At 33.8% G+C, this 23,711-nt stretch overlaps 1 protein-coding gene across 1 annotated transcript in view; it reads left to right on the top strand.

Moving 5' to 3' along the window:
- Positions 1–1,844: 1,844 nt before the first annotated feature.
- Positions 1,845–23,711, top strand: part of LOC110097218 (MLO-like protein 12) — a 32,092-nt gene continuing 10,225 nt past the window's right edge. The window contains exons 1-10 of the mRNA XM_028700928.1: positions 1,845–1,978; positions 2,086–2,143; positions 2,229–2,401; positions 3,038–3,154; positions 3,241–3,301; positions 3,397–3,485; positions 3,594–3,668; positions 3,758–3,846; positions 4,037–4,086; positions 4,188–4,228. Coding sequence (XP_028556761.1) covers positions 1,865–1,978; positions 2,086–2,143; positions 2,229–2,401; positions 3,038–3,154; positions 3,241–3,301; positions 3,397–3,485; positions 3,594–3,668; positions 3,758–3,846; positions 4,037–4,086; positions 4,188–4,228 — 867 coding nt within the window. The 5' untranslated portion in view covers positions 1,845–1,864. The remainder of the gene's footprint in view (positions 1,979–2,085; positions 2,144–2,228; positions 2,402–3,037; positions 3,155–3,240; positions 3,302–3,396; positions 3,486–3,593; positions 3,669–3,757; positions 3,847–4,036; positions 4,087–4,187; positions 4,229–23,711) is intronic.

Raw genomic sequence — 23,711 nt, forward strand, 5'->3', positions numbered from 1 at the left:
TCTAACAACCTATTTACTAGACTCAACACAGCCACCAAGCTTTTCGAAATGAAATTTCTACATGCAAAAAACATTATTCAGTGAATCAAAAAAGTAGAAAGTAAAGTCCTTTTTATAGTACTTTTCAAGTCTAGGAAATATTATACCTTAGAAGCTAACATAATACTATTATATGTATTGATGACTAGCTCGCTCTAATATAAAAGGAAAGAAAATACGAGAAATAAAAAAAAAATCAAAGGTTCAAAATAAAAGAAAATTAGGACTAGCTAGATAAAGTACATTGGTCTTGTAATCAATCAATTTATGACAATTTTTATTTATGAAAATTTTTGTCTTCTTGGCTGGCCTGGCCAACCTATCACTGTAGGGGCCTTAAATTAAACTTTTTAATTATTCTCTCATAATTTTAATAAGATTATGGGATGTCCATGAGTTTGCATTCAAAGTTATGCATGGTGAATGGCCAAAAATTTTAATGTAGAACATTGGTTTGTGATCATGTCCTAAGCCTTTATGTAGGTGCTACATCAAGATTAAACATGGACTTCTTTCTAATTGCACCTCCTTTTTTATACATCTATCATCCCATTCTTCTTTTATTAAATTTCCTCCTTCATTTCCCTATAGCTATACCAATCTAAATAGATTTTATTTAGTCTCTACTAGATTAGAAATCCTTAATTCATGCTAAGGGTTGCCTAATTTTATCTCTTGAACTTCTAAGAAATCTTCAGAACTTTCTGTAGGTGTACTAATCAAATGTCGAAAGCATCTAGTTAAAGCTATAAATTTATATTCATTTTTCAATACTAATCATCCTCCTTGCATGAATCTCATAAATATATCATGTATTTGTAGTCTTACAAATGGTAGTACAAAAAATTCACTAAATACTTCTATAAACACAATCCATAAATTATAGAATTTAGCCTTTCATGAAAATTTTCTTGTTGGCCCAACCATCTTTTTGCTTCTCCTTCAAACACATACAATCTAAGAAAGTTCACTATCCTCTGAGTACTTTATTTCAGCAAATACCTTTTAATTTCTAATTAACTGATTTTCAGCTAAGAGTGGTTCTATCTTCCCTTCAAACAAAGGCGGTTTCATACTTTGAAGTAAACTGATGTCTATCAACCATTTCATCTATACTCGTTCATTCTACTTTGTGCATTTCATGATAACTATGTTACTATATTAGATAACTAAATTATTAAGTTTAACAATATTTCTAAAATACCTTTAGTTTCCAACATATTATTATCATCAGCTTATTCACGTTGCATTATTGATTGTTTAGAACTTTGATCATTAGTGAAATCTTATTGTTTGTTTACGAAATAGTCCAACAACTATTAAACAAATATATTTATTGCGTATGCACATTAATTTTAGACAAGTTCCTTAATTTATTTTAAATAATCATAATGTCATAAAAAGGAAATTTAATGGCAAATAAATAAATAAACAGGTACCTTAATTTGTACTACCATCCTTATGCACCTCAATCGTAAGCAGTAGATAAATCCAACCGCTCTTATCCTTCTCTGTCAGGAAAAACAGCCTACCCATGCCGACATTAAACGTGTGATAATCCCGACCAACCCTAACAACACTTAATTTATCTAATCTTCCACTTCTTATTCTTCTTTGTTATTCAATTCTATAACTTATGTCTTATAATTAATCCGCCACGCATCAATACTAATCTCAGAGAAAATTCCAAATATGAGGGCAGCAAGATTTTAAATATTCCAATTTAACATCGAACTCGAACACATTTCAGGTCTATAAATATTTATGCACAAACACTAACGAAGAACTCCTATGAGAAGACAGCTTCCAGCTTCTGATTAAAGCAATGGCACTGGGAGAATCTCTGTCTTCTACGCCAACTTGGTCTGTTGCTATTGTCACAACTGTCCTCGTAATCCTTTCTCTGCTCATTGAGCACTCTCTCCATATCCTAACTCATGTACTCTCTCTCTCTCTCTCTCTTACTCGCCCTTTCCTTTCTCTCTCTTTCTTTCGTTTGGATTTATGAAAATAACTTTGATTTATAAGCTGATATACGCTATGTAGTTTGTTGATAGAAGAAAAAGGAAGAGTCTTAAACAAGCTGTATGCCAAATAAAGGCAGGTGAGAATTCAAGCTATATTTGTGTTGGAATATATTTATCTAATTTCAGAAGTAATCATTTTGTAAAGAAAAGTTTTGTTGACAGAATTGAGAAATTTGGGGTTCATTTCTCTACTGCTGACTATGGCTCAACAACCCATATCTAAGATCTGTATCTCTGTGAGCATGGCTGACACTTTCCTTCCTTGTAAGGAAAAGCCGCCTCTTCCGACCACAAGCTTTGACAACGTGGAGAATGCAAATACATGCGTGAAGAAGGTAGGTGGGAAACTAAGAACAAATCTATTGAGGCCCGCTTATGTCTATTTAGTTGCTTGTGCATATAGAATAGGTTTTAAGAGAATATGTAATTTAAAGATAATATGGATTTTGAACTTTATAATTTCAAGAATATATAATAATGATTCTTATTTCTCATAAACAATATTGAAAATAAAATAATTATTTTTTATAACATGGTGTAAAATAAAGCAATTTTTATAAGTAAATTAACTTGGTAAATTCCAATATTTGGTCTGATTAAATTAGTAATAATTAAGTATGATTTAAACTTGGAGTTCTCAGATTTAGAGATTTCTTCTGCTCAAAATGGGGGAAAAGGGAAAGAGGGAAATAATTTACTGGATCAGATCTAAGATTATCAATGAATACTTCTGATTTCTTTGAAATCCACGTGAAAATCAAACATTCTGAAATTACCCACAACCATATAGTTATCAAAGTCTTGATGAAATTGTTTCTGTTCAATCGTGTTAAATAAATTGATAATTACATTATACTATATATTAATAAAATGAGTTATTATTTTAGTTTAATTTAATTTAATCCATTCAAAAACTACCTTTTACTTTTTTTTTTAATTATTTTAATAAATTTTACTAATTTTTGTTGCAGGGTAAACTGCCACTTATGTCATCTGATGGAACACAGCAGCTGCAGGTTCTGATATTTATGCTGGCGATTTTCCACGTCGTTTCCTCCCTTCTTACTTTGGGTCTTGGGGAGATCAAGGTAATTTTTTTTTCAGTTTAAATATTTTTGCTCTTTTTTTTTTTACTTTTTTAATAGTTTTTCTAGCTTAATTGCTATTTTTTCAGACGAAGAAATGGAGAAAATGGGAAGAAGAGGCTCGCAGTCTGGAATACCAGTTATCAAATGGTGAGATTTTTTGCAGTATAGAGAAAAAAATATTTAAAATGACAATCATTCTCTTGATTTTATTATTGTTTTCTAAAAAGAAAATAATTAAACAGATCCGAGACGATTTAAGCTCGCTAAACAAACATCCTTTGGGAGAAGGCACATGCAGTTTTGGAGTAACCACGGGTCACTTCTCTGGATTGTTAGTCTGAGAATAAACACTGCGCTTAAACAATGCAATAAAAATATTATTTTTTTAATTATTCGCCTTTTTATAAATTATAATTAAGCACGGCTATACTATTTTCAGGTTTGTTTTGTGAGGCAATTCAAGAATTCTGTATCACGAGCTGATTATTTTGCTCTTCGAAATGGCTACATTGATGTAAGATATAATTGAGGAGATTAGTAATTTTGAATTTAAAAAAGCAAAAAAGGATAAGGTAACAATTATAGGGATTCAATCTGTTGCAGGCTCATCTTGGCCCAAAGTCAGCTTATAATTTTCACAAGTTTCTTAGAAGATCTTTGGATAAAGATTTTAAAGGGTTAGTTACAATCAGGTAATTATAAGATATGCACTTGGGTTACCTTTACCTTTATTGACAATAACATTTTAATGTGTAAAAAATAAAATTTTTAGTAGTTGACTTTTTGGGTAAGAACAACATTATCTTTTCTTAAAGATATTTTATTTAACATTCTATGTATTAACAATCCATTTTTACCTGCTTTCTTTCCACAACACTGCAGCCCTGCAATCTGGACGGCTGTCAACTTGTTTATCTTTTTCAACGCTCATGGTAATGTATTTTATATGCATGTTTTTCTCAACTAACAATTGTTGTTTAAAAGCTTTTACCAATTTTCGTTGTTAAACAATTTACTTTCTGCTTCATTGCAGTCTTTAACAACCATTACTGGCTTCCTTTTATCCCGTTAGTGGTGAGTACATATTCAATAAGAACTAAGGAAATTCAACTCAGATATAATATTCTGTGATGTGTAATTTAATTTTTATATTTGCATGACAGTTTTTTTGCTTTTTCACTTGATTATATTTTCAATTATTTCAATCAAACTGAATAATCAAACTGTTAAACTTTAATTTAACAATGTAATTTGTGAGAAGCAAATGATTTAATGTAGATGCAATGGTAGCATTCTAATAGTTAAATAGTTTTATAATGCTTATCTGCATGCAGTACTCAAATAAAATGAAAAATCTTAAGCACGGTAATATGATTTTTATGAAATTTATAATTGCCTTTATTTTAAAGGAAATTTTATCAAAAAAATAATTTTATTTGATGCATGCTTTATCATCCATTTTCTAATAACATTAGGTGATGGGTCAAACATTCTTATATACCTATATGTGTTAGATCCAAATTTAATTATGAATGACGTAGATGACCTGGAACTTGTGTAGGAATGAAGAGAAATAGAGGAGAGAGAGAGAGAGAGAGAACACATCCACTAACTCAAATATTTGTAATACATGAATTCAAGCTATTAGAGAGCTACAAAAGATGCCAAAAGATCCATAAAAGAGAAAAATTCCTTAAATGCTCGTCTTCACCACTTATTTATACGATCTAAGGACATTAAAAATGTCTACATCCATAAATAAAAGAAAAAAAAAATACAATGCTACACATATTACCTTTGATGTGTACGTGCTGCTCTCTAATTGATTGGTTGAGTGAAGAGAGACTCAATATTGTTATGGTAAATAGTTGTGGGCTCCGAAAATTCTGCCACAACCTCCGCTCGCTATGCTTTTTTTTCGGTGGAATTTTAATAGAATAAAGTTTCGGGGTAAATTTTTAGAAGGCAAATGGGTTTGTAGATAAGACACTACCCAGAGATCTCACCCTCATTTTGCGAGGACTTTTAAAATGTGACTTCTGGTTTCCAATAGGCGTGAGCCTCTATAGTTAATAAACACTCTCGATAACGAGAGAGAACTTTTGATTAAGGCTAGTCGTCAATAAAATACGTAGAGATACGTGCTATCAAGCATATAGTAACATCATGGGCAATGTGTATTTGAAAATGGTTGAGGGTTTGAAGATTGAATATTTAAAATAGAAAATTCACCATCTTGCACTTAAAGCGGATGGTGAGGGAATAGATGATAGAACCGATCAAGATCCCATGGTTCCGTCGTCCCGGGCCATCGTGGACCCTGGTCTACTTAGTAAAAGGTGGTAATCGACCCAACCTAACAGAAGGATCCTTGTCGGCAACCATGGGTTGCTTCGTCCAAGGTTACCTGATAGACCTGGGGTGAATATTTGTTTAAGGGGACAAATTTGAATCCAACTTAGCTAACAGAGGGCTTTGTGCCCTATCGATCATATCCTATATATACATATCTCAAGTATTTGATGCCATTACGGAGCAAATTGACTCTGGTCATGATCGGTATTTCGTGGTGCCATTTGGCGGCAAAACTACTCAGTTCAGAGGGCCCCGGGTCATAACCGTTTATCCTGTGGTGTCATTTGGTGGCAAAATTGTAGGTCATAGGACACGTACCACGTCCTTACTAGTAGGAGATTATTTGAGAATTGATCATAGTGATATTTTTTACTAGACAATAGCTCCTTATGAGACGAAGTAAATAGGGGTGTCAATTTTGAGTCAAAGGTTGGGTTCGAGACGAACGCAAAATTGACCCGACATTATTCGGTTCGGGTCGATCAGACCCATTTTTTGTAAATGGGTCAATTTTATGGACCTGAACCCGACCCACTTCGGGTTCGGGTCAACCCGACCCGACCCGCGGACAGACAACTGACGTGGAACTGGTTGCGGTGTGCTCGAGGGCTCGACACGGGATGTTAGGCATACTCAAGTACATGTCGTGGAACTATCACACAGAACAGATGCGAGACCGTTACGAGGGACGCGCGCGAGTTCTTGACCATCAAGTGGGGTGATGCGAGGATGCAGGGCTCGCACGAGGGCTCGACGCAGGATGCGGGGCTTGCACGAGGGCTCGATACGGGATGTGGGGTGCGCCCAAATACGCGACATGGAACCATCATGCGGAACTGCGTGGGGTAGCCGGCGCAGGCAGGGCGGGGTCCTTCGGGCAGATGGATTTATGTGTTATTTTGGGTGATTCCTGAGTTTTTGGGTCAACCCGAACCCGACTCGATTTTTCAAACGGGTCAGTTTTCTAGACCTGAACCGATCCGCTTTGAGTTTGGGTCAACCAAAACCCAAAACTTTTTGGTAGGGTTCGGGTCGTGTCCAATATTGACAGCTCTAGAAGTAAATTTTAATTTATCCACCTTGGTAAGCTATTGTAGAGGGCGGATGAATATTTGCTTTAAGTGTTTGATAGTGTTGTTTCAATTCTAAATATTCTAAATTTGAATGACTTTGATATTTTTGGAGTTTTGGATTTTTGGATATTCTTCCTCGGGCCATCGTGGTCCCTGGTCTACTTATTTAGAGGAGGTAGTCGACCCAACTTTATAAAAGGATCCATGTCGGCAGCCATAGATTGCTTCGTCCAAGGGTACCTTATAGATCTAGGATGAGTATTTGTCAAAGGGGACAAATTTGAATCCAACTTAGCTAATAGAGGGCTTTGTGCCCAATTAATCATATCTTATTGATTCATATCTCAAGGATTTGATGCCACTAAGGAGCGTATTGGCTCTAGCCATAACCTGTATTTCGTTGTGCCATTTGACGGCAAAACCACTCTGTTCAGAGGGCCCTGGGTCATAGTCATTTGTCTTGTGGTGCCATTTAGTGACAAAACTGCCAGTCATAGGACACATACCACATCCTTACTGACAATAGATTGTTTGAGAATAAATCCTAGTGATATTTTTGACTAGGAATTAGCTCATTGTGAGCTGAAGAAAATTTTAATTTATCCACCCTAGCAAACTATTAGGGAGGGTGGATGGATATTTGCTTTAAGAGTTTGATAGTACTGTTTTAATTTTAAATATTATGGATTTGAATGACTTTGGCATTTCTGGAGTTTTGGATTTTTGTAAGTATTTGGGTGGAGCTTATAAGGCATTTAAAAATATTTGTGAACTCCTCCGGTTGAAATAAATATTAAACATGGCCATTATTGGGATGTTTTGGGATTATTATATTTTCAAAAATTTGCATTTTGTGGATGAATCTTGTCAACTTTATCGAGCTGCAGATATAGGATATGGTTTTGTAGGCTTTATGCCTTTATTAGTGAATTCTCATATAATATGAATATATTATGGAAATTCTGGTTATCACCACTATCTATTTATTTGATGGTTCAAATCCTATCGACTCCTATTGATCTGTATAGAAGAGTTGTGTTTCGTAGGCTTTATGCCTTTATTAGTGAATTCATAATGTTATAGGCCTTGAAGGCCTAATATGAATATACTAAAGTAAACATACCGGTCACCACAACCATGTATTTTTTTGATGGTTCAAACCCTGTCAACTCCTATTGATTCTTATAGAAGGATCGGGTTTGTACTTGAATTTACTTAATGACCCGCGTAAAATCCCTAGACTTCACGTGTGTATCAATAACACGCTCGCAGGGGCCCATGCGGGTGTTTGGAGGTATTTTATAATTATACTTTGTCTACTCCTTTTTTTATCTACTTAGGGGGATCGGGTTCAAATTTGATAACCCGCGTAGCATCGTTAGACGTCATGTGTGTACCAATAATATGCTCGACGTGGCCCATGCGTGTGTTTGGGGGCATTTTATAGTTATTTGCTAAACCTTGTCGACTCCTGTTTATATGCTTAGGAGGATCGAGTTTAAATTTATTGACTCGAGCAGCATTCCTAGATGTCACGTGTGTACAATAACATGCTCGTAGGGGCCCATACAGTTATTTTGATTATAATTACCTCTTTGTGTACCAATGTGTAAATTGACTACGGTGCGGTGTATGGGTATTCTTGGAATATTTGTAACTACCTTTTGGCTTCTTATAGGGATGTTGCGGATCTTGTGGTGTGGCGTAGCAGCTTATAGATTGAGTTGTTCGTTGTTTTGTACAGGTAAATTGTCATGTACTACATGTTACTTTCTGTAGGTGGATCATAGTGCACTAACAAATCTCCTGCTTTATGTTTGTCGATGCTTACATTAATTATAATACTTTCATATTTTCTTGTAGATAGTATACTATGCGTACAACGAGTTTTCTACAGTGACTCATAGGAGCTTCCATTTGTTCATAAATAGTTTTCAATATTCATAGCGGGGCTCCAGTAGAAGCTCATGGGAGCTTGTATCTGTTGTATTCTTTATGCACTTTGTTGTGGTCTTTGGCTCATGTAGTGCATCCACCACTGTTACAAGTAGACAAGTAGATGTATTCTTTCACATACTAAAATTGACTACATTATACTGCATTTAATTAAGTCTTTCTGTATCTACCCATAATTGGCATGTGGCACATTCATCTATCTTTATAAAGAGCTTGTATGTATTGCAGATCTTTTTATCTGCTAAGAGAAAGTATCAAGTACGTATGGTGGACCTCTTGTAACAATTTGATAGCACTTATATTTAATATATTTCTTTTACACTTACACATACCCATAGAAAACAAGTTGAAAGTGTAATGGGTCTTCTACAACTATTCACATGTGTCTGCATTTATCACTACTCTTCTATAATCGTGTAGGACGAGTTTCTCACAGCAGCTCGTAGGCACTTTGTATTTGTTGCATATTCTTCTACATAGCATCTTTTATGTGCATCTGCATTCATAAGAAACTTATATATAATGCGGACTTTCTATCCTTACCTGCGGAGATTTTGTGTATTTTCTTATACCCTTTTTAATGCTCGTAGCAACTCCCACTTGTGTCTTCTTGATACTACAAGCTTTTGTTAGTGCTTGCAAATGAATATATTTTCCTGTATTTTGATGTTGAATGCAATGTATCATTGCATTATTCACCGATCCTCCCATATAAACCGATCGATGGACTATTATATCATTTGTACATTGACTAGTAAATTGCTATATTCACTCGCGCCTTGGCTTTTAGTGTACATTGGAGACTAATATCCTTGCTTGCATGGTTCATGTAAATGTTGCAAATTAGATGCATCATTTATAGGTGATATATTTATTAAATATCTTTGCTCCTTCAATTATGATCAAATTATATATCTCCTTTGATTTTTATTGCCTGTGAAATTCAGATGCTAACAAGTTATTATATTCTCTTAGGTTTCTATTAATCAATTCTTACAAGTAGATCACATATCCTTCATTTTTGTTGATGATTGCTTGCAACTAAATATTGATTGAATTCTTATTCATCATGAGTTCCTTGTTGTCCATCCAAGTCCTTACTTGAGTTCAACTACTCAAGTCAAGTTTGAATCAAGTTCTTTGTTCATTTGAATTTGAATGAAACTAGTTCAAGTCATATCCACTTGATGTTCAAATTAAGTCCAAGTTTGAACTCATTAAATTCAAGTATGTTTTGCATTATGTCCAAATACAAGTTCATTTCATAGTTTCAGTTCAATGTCAAAGTTCTAGTTTTGTATGAGTCCAAATCAAGTCCACAAGTTTGATGTCAACTTGTCCAAGTTCTTGTTCAAATTCACTTGAAGTTCAAGCCATTTTGTGGTTCATTTAAGTTCTAGTTTAGGTTCAAATTAAATTCAATGTGATTTTGTCAAAGCTTAAGCTTTAGCTTAAGTCCACAATGCAAGTTCAAGTCTTATGCTTTTCAAATTCATTTGAATTTAAGTTTATTTAGGTCCATTTGGTTCAAGTCTGAACTCATAAGTCCACTGTTGTTCAAATGTGTCCAATCAAGCTCAAGTATGAGTTCATATTACCATAAATTTTGGCAGCCTCCCCACGTCTCCCCCTTTTTAAGGAAAACTATGAGAAACTGGGTCTTCCCATCATACTTAGAAAAGTGTGTATGGTAGGTGTCCTCACACAAGAACACTGCAGTCGTATATTTTTTACCCCCTACCACGCTAAGAAAAATTTGTATGGCTCTTCGGTACCTAATGTAAAAGAAAAAAAGTTGTTTCCCCAAAAGCGGGTACTTATAGGTATGCCCACTTCGTCTTACGCATCGCACTGGGTTTTCATCCCACCATGCTAAGAAAAGCGTGTATAGGATATTTTCCGGAGATCTATGAACTTTAAAGAAAGGGACTTTAGGTGATCACCCAATTCGTCGAGAGCACCGCGATGAACTTCCTCCCACCATGCTAAGAAAAGCATATATATGTGGTCATTTTGTCGTGTTGCAAGCATCGAAAGCGTGTTCTCGGAGTTTTAGGGTTAAGGGATTGTACCTTGGCAGTCGACGCGCATATCAGGCAAGGAAACTGAAGTCCTTTTTTCTTTTTAAAATAATTAATTATAAGCAATGATAGTTAATTAAAATTTATAATCAATTAATTATAAATCATAATTAATTATTATTATCACTAATTAAGAATAAATAATTTATATTTAACTTAAATTAATTAGAATTGATTATCATTAATAATAATTAATTAAATAGTAATAAAAATTAATCATAATTTACCTTAATTAATTATAAATAATTATTATTATTAATTAAATAAAATTAAAAAATAATTAACTTAGATTAATTTTAATTAATTATAATTGATTATAATTAATATTAATAATAATTAATTGCAATTAATATCAATTAATTGGAATTAATTTATAATTAACTTTAAATAATTATTATTAGCTATAATCAATATTAATTAACTATTTTTTAATTACAATTTATAAAGATATTGTTGGGCTATAGTATTTATGCAACATTTGGCATAAGATTAATGTGGGATTTGAGCTAATTTTATGCTAAATCTTATCAGACTGGATTTGATCAACCCGTAAATCTCATAGTATGATAAATCCTCTATTTCCCCCTTTTAGCTACAAATCCAAGATTTATTAATCCTATAATATAATTGATTTATAGGACTTGGCCAAAGTAGTGCGTAAAAGGGAGAAATTACTTCAGAGCAAACTCTAGTCGCTACTTTCAATTTGAATGCATGATCTCTGATTTGATAGGAGGGAAAGTCAGAGATGGGTTAAAACGAAGCCGAGCGAGAGGTAGGTCGGATTCTCCTCCCTTTCCCTCTCTCTCTCTCTCTCTCTCTCTCTCTCTCTCTCTCTCTCTCTCTCTCTCTCTATGGGCCTGAGAAGCGAGGGAATCGGGATGGGAGAGGGTGGTCGGCTTGGGTGGAGTTATGGCGTGGGAAGTAGAGAGCGGAAGGAGGAGGTTGTGGTTTTGGAAGAGGCTGATGGATCGTGGAGGTTAAGGCTTTCGATCGACTGGCTAGGAGGTCATGGAGATGGGATCAGAGAGGGGAGGTCGGGTTGTTTGCAAATGGAAGAGGAGCTCTCAAAGGCTTCAACTAGTTTGGTATTTAGCGATGAGAGTTGGGTACGATAAGATTTCAGGTATCGTGGGAGGGGAAATTAGCAGCATCGGATGTAGTAGTTTCAGTGGATTTTTGGGATGACGTACATACGAGGTATGCGAGATTTTAGGTACGAATGCTGGCTTTTATACATAGGTCAATAATAGCCTTTAGAGAGTGCTAAATTGTTCAGTATGTACTAGCGAGTATGATACAAGCAAGTCTACTAGCATGGTCAGAGTAATGAGAGGCTCGTAGCTGTAAAGTGCTCAAGAGTCATTTGCAACCAATTTCTTGGAGCCTAAAATCACTTAAGAGGGAAAGGAGAGTGAGCAACCAAGGGGAAGGCAAGTTCCATAGTTTAAAGAAAATGGAGGAATGATTTGAAGCCTTGAAGGTGGATGCTTTCTTGTGGATAAGATGATGAATAGACTTAATAAATTTTCTCTACAGATGGTGGCGAGTAGCTCTAGTAGGTAGCTTGAGGTGTGAGGTGAGTAGTGCATAAGTCTTATGGTTGGCGAAGGCACTTGTACTACACCAATCTTGTTTTTTTCGACAAAATTATCAACTGCAAAGTTGAAAATTTGGCCAAAAATGGTATTTACGATCGATTTTTGACAAAAAATTTACCACCAATAAAACACGCGTTAAAAAAGAATTAGTGGTGGAATATTTTCATTGAAATAATTACCAACAATTTTCTATTGGAATACTGGCGTGGCTTGAACTAGGTTTGGAGGGTTATCCGACAGATTTCTCACAAGTAATTCTGGAGAATTACTAACAAATGTTGCGGCAAAAAAATCTGCAATATGTTACTACCAAGAATTTTTTGTATCAAATTATGGCGAAAAAACCACAAAAAATTTGTCGGAAACTTGTACCATAGACCGAAAAAATTCCTTATTTGTGAATTAATATACAATAATGATAAAGAAAGTATCAAATACATAAAATGCTCAATTTGTAAAGAATTATAACATATCATAATAACACCATTCAAATTTCAACATAGGATGACCAAGAAGGGTATTGTACAAATCATAGTCTATTATTGTACAATAATCCATGAGTTGTTAAACATGAAAAAAGCCAAAAAAAATTTTTAACCATTCACACTCTACTCCTCCACTATCTCATCACCCTCCTAAGGCTTTGAAGGCTATTTTTCATGGAACTGCTCCCTGATTCTGTTCAGCTCCTCCAGTATATAGCATCGCTTCATCTGTATAACTAATTCTTATGATTTTCTCCTTGTTGATTGTTCATTTGGGTTGTAGTAGTAGAAGCAAAATTAGGTTGCCTCATATGAGAGATATATTTCTTCTTTTCGGATATGCTTTATTCTTATCAAACTTTTTAACTTTATTTAGATACATACACAACATGTTGATTTTAATGATCTATTAAAACTTTAAAAAAACAAAAGAAAAGAATTAGCACAAAAGGAAGATCACCTCTGAAATGGATATATCAACTGATATTGAATTTTTACAGAAACACTAGCCTGAAATGTCAATTTTAGAGGAAGATGTTCTAAGGAGTCAATAAATTTGGGAGAAAACATCTTTTGAAGTTTGCATAAAATTAACAAAATATTATGCACACTAAGAACTAAAGTGACTTCTTTTAGTCTAGATGAGCATAATTCTTTTAAAAAATACTTAGTATGATTTAGGGGTGTCAGTATTTAACCCAACTCGAAACCTAACACAAAACCCAACCCGCGCCAAACTAAAAAAAATTTAGCTTTTGGTCAAACCAGTTTGTCTAATTACAACAAAATCACTTATTACTGGTGGCCTTTTCTAGTAGAAATTGATCATTTTTTGGTAGTCTTAAAATTTATCGATGGTTTTTCGGGTGGAAAAATTTTTGTTGGTAAAACCCATCATTAGAAAAAAAATTTAATAACATTTTCCATCGGTAAATAATTTTTGTAGCTATCTGGCAAAATTATGCCATCAAAAATTTGCTTTTCCCGGTCACCGGCCTTCTTGCACAGCCAGAGGCACTCCCGCACTACCCGCCTAGCTGGTCAGCTACCTGAAGCGTCACCGCACTGCCAGCCTGACCAAAGCCCCGGCCCTCCCTGCCCGCCTACCTAAAGCCCGAGGGGGGGGGGGGGAGGATTAGTTATTTTAAAATCTCTTGAAAATAAAATTATTCTTTATTTTTTTTTTGTAAAAAAAAAAATTCTGAGTTTAAAAGTTTTCAACCGTAGAAATTTAAAACGTGCAAAAAAGTAAAACTACAGTAAAACTAAGAACACAGAAATTTATAGTGTTGCTCCCTCTTCAGGTATTACACTATTACCAAAGTGAGTCTCCTTTTGCTCTCACAGCAGGGCGAAGAAGCTTTTACAATTACCCTCTCCTCCACTAATCTCTAGTGCGACAGAGTACCATCATCCTTTCACATCCTCCAAATGTCGGTAGAGTAATGTCGTCCTTTGCACCCTCCAAGTGTAGGTAGAGTTCCATCATCCTTTCACAGTCTCAAAGCATCAGTAGAGTATCACATTCTTTCACACTCTCTAAGTGTTGGTAGAGAACCAGATCTTCTTCAAAGATCTTCTCTTGAACATCTTCAATGAAAGTAAGGAAGAGATTTGCCATAATTATAAAGAGACTCTCACGTTTTAATAACCTTATGAACCCTTCTCACTCTCAATTCATAAGAACTCTCTCTCAAACACTCTCCCAAATCACTCTCACACTTTCTCTAAAGAAAAATGAAAAATAATTTTGTCCACAGTCAGTTTATAGGACCTTATGCATGAAAGAAACAAAAAACCATCCAAAAAATTAAAAATTTTCAATTTAACCGTCCACAATTGTTTAGAACTATCGATGATCGTATGTAAAAATAATTCCAAATTTGCTCTTACGATCCAATACAAACTGATTTTATACTTTGATTGACCTGGGTATGAACTTATATAATACAATACGATTAGTTCAAAATTGAATGGATTTTTCTAGTACTATTAAGTACCAAATGATTTCATATTCTGAATAATGTATTGTACAAAATTTGTATCGTATAGTATAAACTATTCTGATCAAACCATGTTTCGTTTGGTACAAAAATGGCCTCAACCATTTCGTACTTTAGAAGTCATTTATATGATCCTATGATCATACAGTACGAACAATTCAAAAAATTTACTTGTTTGTCTGGGCAAAAAAATACGCATTCATTTCGTACTCTAGATGTCATATGTACGAACCTACGATCTTTTAATACAAATAGTTCAGAAAAAATTAGTTGATCATCAAGAAGTACGTGTATGTATATATTTTCTACTCTAGAAGGTGTACATACGAAGCTAACTTCATACAATATGAATAAGACTTACAAAATTTTCCTGGTATGGTTTGATTAGTTGCTTTCTGGAGGTACGCTCAAGCCAAATTATCTCAAATGATGTAAAATCATACATTACAATTAGTTTTTAAAAATTACAAATTTTTACACTCCCCTAGTGTATATGTGCATGGTTAACCAATTATAATCACACTCTTTGAGACTCAAGAAAAGTATAAAAAGTATAGACTCCAAAAATAATAAATCCTAATCTAATATAACTAAAAGTCTTCAGCAGTTTAGAGTATGATTTCCCTAAAATATTAGTACAAACAAATAATAAAATTAATATTTCTAATATATGTTAGAAGAAATAATAATCAATACAATAAAATTTTGGTATCATCAAAAAACATAAATGATATGAAAGCATAATTATGAAAACTAAGTTGTAACAGTCTCCCCCATTTTAATGATGGAAAAATAATTATTGCATGAGTTAACATTCAAAATAATTTTTCTCCTTAGCTCCCTCTAAACAAATGACCAATTAAATAACATGGGATTCCCATAAAGATAAAAAATAATAAACCTAAACATAAAAAATACACCAAATAAAAAACAACACAAATAAAAATAGAAACTCAAACAAAACAATGAAAATGAATGAATATTCAAAAAAACATTCACACATGCACTCAATACACACACAAACATAAATCATTGAGCATTCAAATAATATTTTAACTCCCTCTTTTGGCAACAACAAAAAGGGAAGTACATCTTAAAATGAAAGATTTCTATAGATAAACAAAAAGAGTTGAAGGAGAAAAGGATTTTAAACCAATTACAAATACAATATTAATTTTGTAATACTAAAAAGAAAAACTTCAAAATTTAAAATCAAAGAACAACTAAGATAAGATTAGTCAACCAGGTTAATTGTTCATTCAAGACAAATTAAATCAAAATGATTATTGCAAAAATGATGAAAAGAAGATCATATATAAATATTTATTTTAGAAACATATCATCATGACAACTCACATCATATCATCCAGTCTACATCTTCTTTACACATGAAAACACTTATCTAAAGAAGAAACATCACAACAACAAATACAAAAACTCAGAAGAAACAACCTGATAGAAGTATATCTAAAAATCTGAGAGGTCCTAGTCTGGAGGAGGTGGTAGATTGAACATTAAAAAATAACTACTAATTATAGCTATATTCATGTTCACTAAGTCAAACTATCCACAAAACCACCACATATTTTCATTGTAGTGAGCATCCTAATGGTTAAGGTGGTCTCAATATGCTCAAAATGTTGATCAAAATGAGTCTACAATCGATCGAATCACTATACCATTTCATGGTAGTAGTTTTGGTCAGGTCCAATCATAGGTGCTAGGGTAGGAGCTCCCCCTTCTTCCTTAGAATCATCACTCTTTTAACTCTGATCTCTCCCAAAAAGTTCATGAAAGAGGCATCAGTGAAGTAGATAAGAAGTTCTTTGGGAGGATCAGGATGAATTAGGTTATACTTCTTCTATAGGATGTAGGAAACTAAATATCCTAAAGCTACATTTTTCTTCATCTTATGATGTGGAAGCCCAATTTCAATTATAATTATAGTCCAAGATGAGTTGGGCTTCATCAGATAGTTTTTCAGTCATAATCAGATAGGTGGCTTTCGATAAGAGTGGAGTCATATTTATTTGATCATTAGCTTTAGGGATAATAGAAGTTCTTAAAATACCCATGCATTTTGATATAAAGTGTAAATCCTAGACAAATGATATACTTGGGATACACCTCTAAGAAAGTTATTAATTTCAGTTCAATCAAAATTGGCCCTAGAAGTCAAAGTGCGGGCTCAAATGCCTTGGGTTCTAAAATGAAGAATGTTGCCTATGACTTCCTTGGTAATTTACACTTTCGATTTCTGAACATAAGAACTAATAGTAGAGTGGTCCTCATTAAATCTCATGTTGGCCAAGAAGTATTAGAAGGTTTCTTTGTGGTAGGCATAAATGAGGGTAAGAATAAAAGAGTACTGAGCCGATGCAAATAGGGGTATAACAAAAAAATGAAGATCTCCTTGAAAGAGAAGTCAAGAGGGGGTGATGTTGGTAGCAGAGTACCTAAAAAAGGCATCCTCATTCTCCTTAGAAAGGAAGCTGTCATCCCCTCTGCTTCTAGAATAGGAACCCTTAGAAGGATAGGATCTCTTACTTGAACTAGACATTCCTAAGATAAGGGATCTAGAAGGATTTGAAATGGAAATGAAAGTAAATGAAATTGATTTCAAATTCAATTCTATTTAAAGGAAAATGACCTATCGTAAAGTATAAAATTTGAATCATACGTATGATTTTAGAATTGTAATGGATGAAATTATTTTCATGCGTATGAATGGAAATGGCCAAATATGAAATGGCTTTTCATAAAATGCCATTTATGAGGCATTCTTTTATATAGGCTTTTTGACCACACAATTATACAGATGAATATGTGTTCGTCTAGGATGATAAAAATATTAAAGATTGTTTTAAAGATGGTTAGGTTCGTCCCCCACAAAAACTAATAACTAGATCGTACATATGAAATACAGTTTTGTATGTACGATCATATATAAATAACTGACACCAACTGGTAAATTGTCCCAATGCATATATATAAATTTATACAAATTTTACAGTATGATGACATCATCGTACAGAACAAACCCTATATAAAAAAACTATGTTTTGCATGCTCAACTCCAAAACCTACCATTAACATGCTATATAATTTGTACATGATAAAAAAAATTTGTATAGTACAATCAGAAGGTATGAAAATCAGAAGACTTGCATCTTAATAATAAAAACAATAAAAATAAAGTGAAAAATACACAACAAAACACATAAAAATAAATAGGACAAATAAATAAAGACAAATTAAACAAACACATATATACAACAAATTTGTAAATTGTCCCAATGCATAATATAAAATCTTTTTTTTCCATTTGTGATTCAATTCTTATCTTCACACTTAATACTCAATGATGGTGTATGGCTATGCATGAGCGTGTGTTTGCTTTTAAATGCTTAGGTTTTATTTGTTATAAAATTTCCACTAGATATGTAAGTATATGTATCGATCAAGTAAAAAAGTTATTGAGTGAGTGTTCTACTATATTGTAATTAAATTAGTATTATCTACTATATAGGCAAGGTTTACTCTACTCAATAGGAATTAAGGGTTTCGAGATTCGCTACTTATAGAGAATGCAAAAGATGATGAGATACCTATATAAAATATATTTTTAACTAATGCTCGTAAAGATAATATATTTCTTAATAAGACTCTTTAATATTAATGTAGATCAGAGAATATGCATCTTTAGATATCTGCAGAGAATATAGAAGTGAAAAGGGAGATTTATGGTCTTTATACAATTCTAATATCTCAATAGAACCTAGAACATTTAACATCATATGTCTAGGTATACCAACATTCTATCTCAATAGGTCCTATGTTTAGGCACACCAACATTCTATTTCCAATATTCCTCCATCGAGGTAATATATCACACTAGATATTAACTACACATATGGCCATTCTGTGCATTAAATTAAAAATAGGAGATATTAAAAACATTCATAATGTCATTGAAGGCATGAGAGTCTCAATTAGTACTTCTATTATATTTATATTATTAGCTTAAAACTCAAAAATTAGCTCAACATAAATAAATTTGAAAGAAATATATATATTCACTTAACTTATATAGAAGAAAAGATATTGGAGAAATTAAAAAAAAAGCCCTTTAATAGGATAGTACAAATGAATTCATCATACTCCTTTCTCCTCTAATGGTAGGATTTTTTAGACGAGATAGGCAAGGATCTCCAATGAAAGTATCTTGCACTTCCTTAGCCTCTCTTATACTTTCCTCAAAGGTGGCACCAAATAATTACATTAAAAATTATATAAAACTATACAAAAAGTGATGGAAATCTTAAAAGAAAAAAAAAAACTCCATATAGTAGGCCTAGAAATGGCCTCAGGCACCACGACGCTCGACAAGGTGGTGTCAGGGCTTTATAAGATGAACTACCACCTCGGCTATATCGTGCTTACTCTATTACAGTGTTGTGCTAACTCGACGCATTTGTTGGCTATACTAGCACGACTTTTGATTGAATCGACATGGCTCCTTAGTGGATTTATTTATGGACCAAATCAATTCCATACCTCTTAAAATATTTCCTAAATTTCACTAATAACTCCAATGGGTGACTACAAGTGCTTTGAATCATTCTAGAATTTTAATTAATTTTTAATTATTCAATTTAATTAATTAATATATTTTTTAGTTTTGTAATTACGTTTTATTTTGAATGGATTTCAAAGGGCTTTTTAATTTTTCTCTGTTAAGCTTTTAATTCTAATCATGTAGGGATGTATAATATATTTTATATATTTATTTTAAAGGTAAATTTTATTTGTTAATCTTGGGTTCACTAAGTGACTAACCAAATAAACTCCAAAAATATAATAAATTTTAAAACAAAAATGCAGCTCGAAAGAGAAAATTTTGTTTTGTTGATATGTCATATGTGAGCACTCCTTCTTCCCATAATAACTTGAGGTCATGCTTAATGGTTGCAAAAAAATATTAATTTTTGCTTTTGGATTAAGTGGTCAAGGTATTATAAGAGTTAAGAACATGTATGGAGTAGTCATACACATCTCTGGTGGAAGGTTATATGGTGTTAATATAATTGGCCAACAAGAGTACGGTGTAGCTGTTTGACTATAGGGGGTAAAACTATCAGCACATAATTCCAATCTTATGTTGCGGGGTTCAGCAGCAAATTAAGCATGCACTCGATCAAAATGTTTCCACGCTTCAGCATCTGATGGATGAGAAAGAACATCATTTTTTGCTATTTTCTCCTTATGCCATCTCATATGGTCTGCTGAATGCAATGATGCATAAAGTCATTGAAGTCTTGGAATGATTGGTAAATAAAATAAACAGGAATATGACACATCTTTCTTTGGATGATGTTGCTTTCCTGAGTTTTGCTTAAACCGAGGAGCATTGCAGGTGCGATAAAAAACTTCTGCTGCATCATCCTTGTAGTATAACATACATCCATTGATACAACAATAAATTTTTGTAGCAGTGAGACCCAGCTTGGATACTAATTTCTTCGTTATGTACAAGTCTGAGGAAATTAAATTGTCCGCTGGATTAGTTTCCTTCATAAGACCAATAAAGTCATTGAAACAATCACGGGGAATATTATACTCAGTTTTAATACTTAGCATCCTCACTGCAATGGATAATTCTGAATAAGTACTGTAACCATCCCAAATTGGCTTTTGAGCTGAATGTAATAACTCAAAGAATTTTTTTATTTTTGCATTTGGTGGCTCTTCCGCACTAGACCTTAAATTATGACCTACTACATAAACAATCAGTTCTTCATAGGGTCTATTCATTTGATCTTCATCAAATGTGTCATAAGCTATAGATGAACCGGCATGAGCATCTCTGTGTGGCTCGTACTCATCATGTGATGTCCAAATCCAGTAGTTTGGAAGAAATCCCCTACGATATAAATCAACCTTCACATCATCGAGCTTGAGGAATGCTAGATTTTTATGCTTCAAACATGAACATCTAAACATTTTATCAAAATAAAAGGACGGCAGTTGAGATGCAACTTGAATGAAAGTTTCAACTCCCTGTATAAATTCAACTGTCAATCCTTTAAGACCCGGCAACAATCTGTTATACATCCAACTTCTCTCTTCTTGGATAGTCATTTGGACGTTGAAGAAAATGTCCCCCTACATAGTTATGAAAATATTATTTATAACACATGTGAAAACGTGCTATACTTTAAAACAAGTATATTAAAGTCAAGGGAGACTATTGACCATGATTCGACACGATAAAGCATTGCAAATCTTGCCAACATATTATAAACTTTTTACTGAAGTTTAAGGGAGACTATTCTATCACACAAGGCATGATCGCTGCCTAAAAAATGGACCCATTGTCATTACTAGGTCCTAAGTACTTGATGAAAAAAATGGAGGGTTGTGTTAGGTAGTTGACAACCAACATAAAATGCTTTCATATGAGTTGAAAGTCTTTTCACCCCACAAAAAACCTATAATCACCAAGTTGATCCTTTTTTGAACCCTTGGAGTTTAAAGTCTTTTCCCTTGGAGATAATATGCTTTTCTGTCAATCCTTTTTTGAACCCTCTAAAGAAATTCAAGTGCCCTCAATAAGTTGTTTTCTCTCCACCCCACAAAAAACCTTAAGACTTGTCTAACTATAGCATCACAATGGTGTTATAGCTATACTCCTTGAATTCCTCTAGCCACCTAACATGATTATTAATCATTGTGGTGCTTAACTGTCAATAGAGCGATATGACTTGTCTAACTATAGATTTTTCATTTGGCATATAGATTTCAAATACAACAAAGTGCACAGAAGCAAGATACTAAATACACATTCTTATATATAAAATGTAGTACATAGATACAATCTTTTGGATTACCTCCCATGAAGAGCTAAATTATAGTCTTTAGCTAGACTTTGTTAAGTACTCTTCAAGATGAGCTGATGTTAACATACTATAAGATCATTATTAAATTTAGAGGAATGGGTATTTTTTTATCCTAATTTTTATAACTTCATAATGTTATACTCTAATGATAGTGAATGGACCGGGCCACCTAGACTTCAACTTCGCAAAAACTAATCTTAGTTTAGGGTTATAAAATAATACATCCTAATTGTGTGCAAATTATTTCTTAATGATCCTACAATTATGCAAGTTCTTACTTTATTCATTACAAATCTTAAAATTTTCATAGGCATCCAATCTAAATTCTCAAGTTCATTCAAATATATTTGTCTCTTCTCCTTAACATCTTTAAGATAAAAGTTTAATCATGTAAGCCCATAGAACAACATTCAATCTAAGTTGAATACCTAATTTGGTGATACACAATTACTTTTCTATGTTAAATACCTAATTTGGTGATACAAACTCTTGCAAATGTCTAGTGAGAACAAATAATCACAAAAAATTATTCACGGTACCTTCAACTCCCAGTTATCCTTCAACACCCACGAACATGAACGCGTACGGCCAGTGTGGGATCGACGGCGGCAAGGCAGTGAGGCTTCAAGGAAAGGCCGGTGTGGGGTCGACGGCCGGAGAGAGGACGTCGGCCTAAGAGAGATCGTCCAATCGAGTGCGAGGTGTGCGGAGGCGAAGGCAGAGGTCAGCCAAAGTGAGAGAACTTAAACATAGAAATGAACTGGGAGGCGCGGACCTGTTCATTTTAGGGCTTAAACCGGCAGCATTCCAGCAGTCAATACCGTCGGTAAAGAAATCACTTATCACCGTGGTATAAGTTGTCGTTAAACCGCCGAACATTTTAACCGCTGGCGGTTTGATGACCGCCGCAAGTTCCGGTGGCCTTAACTAAGATAACCGCTGGTGTGCCGTTAGTAATACCCGACAGCTAAATCGCCGGCGAAATCACCGGCGAAACTGCCGGAGATACCGGCGGTCCACTAACCGCTGGTCAAAACCGACGGTAACAGCTGAATTTCCTGTAGTGGCTGGCCAACATTTGTTGTTCCCCAAGAAGAAGATTTTGTTATTCTAAACAAGTTTATTACTGATGGAGTTTGGAATGAAGTTAAATTGTTGGAAACATTTGGGAAGGACCTTGTTGATTTGATCATTCAAACCAGAATTATTAAAGATGGTGGAGAGGATCATATGGAGTTGATCCATCAAAATTCTGGAATGTCCATTATAGTACTTGCTTTCAAATCCACAACCATTGAAATTGATTATATCCAATACTTGAATTGGATCAGAAATGTTAAACTAAATGCCCGGGTAGAAGTATTCTGGTGGAGAATTTGTAGAAATGCAATCCCAACTCTTAAATTCTTATCATATAGAAGATTAATTGATCATGTTAACTATCCAAGAGGATGTAATTCCATGGAAGACAGTGAACATATCATGTGTTCTTGTTTGAAATTCAAAGAGTGCTATTCCACCTGAACCAATGAGGTTTTTGCATTCCACTTTTAGATAAAATTGAGCATTGCCTGAATTGGTTGGAATCCAGTTCTAAGAAGAAAGGAATGGTGATCAATTTGTATTGCAACACAGTGTTATTATCTTGGAAAAGCAGGAATGGAGGAAAATCCAATTCTTATAGCTTCCAATGCCATTTGCCAAGCTTCAGTTTCTTACAGCTTTAGTCCATACAATGTGGGCATTTGGGATGTCAACCAGTCATCAAGACTGTTTAATATTTGGCATCCTCCCCCACCCAAATGGCTAAAGGTAAATGTAGATGCATCTCTTTCTTCCTACAAAGCAGGGATAGCAGCTATTTTTCGTGACAACAATGGAAGATTTCTTTATGCTTATGGTAGATCTTGTACTCATTTGGATATAGTTCAGCTGGAACTATTAGCTATTCATTCTATGAATTAGCTATTCATTCTATGAAGGAGGAGATAAAGGATTGGATGTTCAAATATAAAGGCATCAACATTGAAGGAGACAACTCAAATGTCATTTGTTAACTTCAAAAAACTCAAACGGATGAGGGTATGGATTTTTTACAAAATTT

The sequence above is a fragment of the Dendrobium catenatum genome, unplaced genomic scaffold (assembly GCF_001605985.2).
Source record: "Dendrobium catenatum unplaced genomic scaffold, ASM160598v2 fragScaff_scaffold_1608, whole genome shotgun sequence".
In the NCBI taxonomy this organism is placed as follows: Eukaryota; Viridiplantae; Streptophyta; class Magnoliopsida; order Asparagales; family Orchidaceae; genus Dendrobium; species Dendrobium catenatum.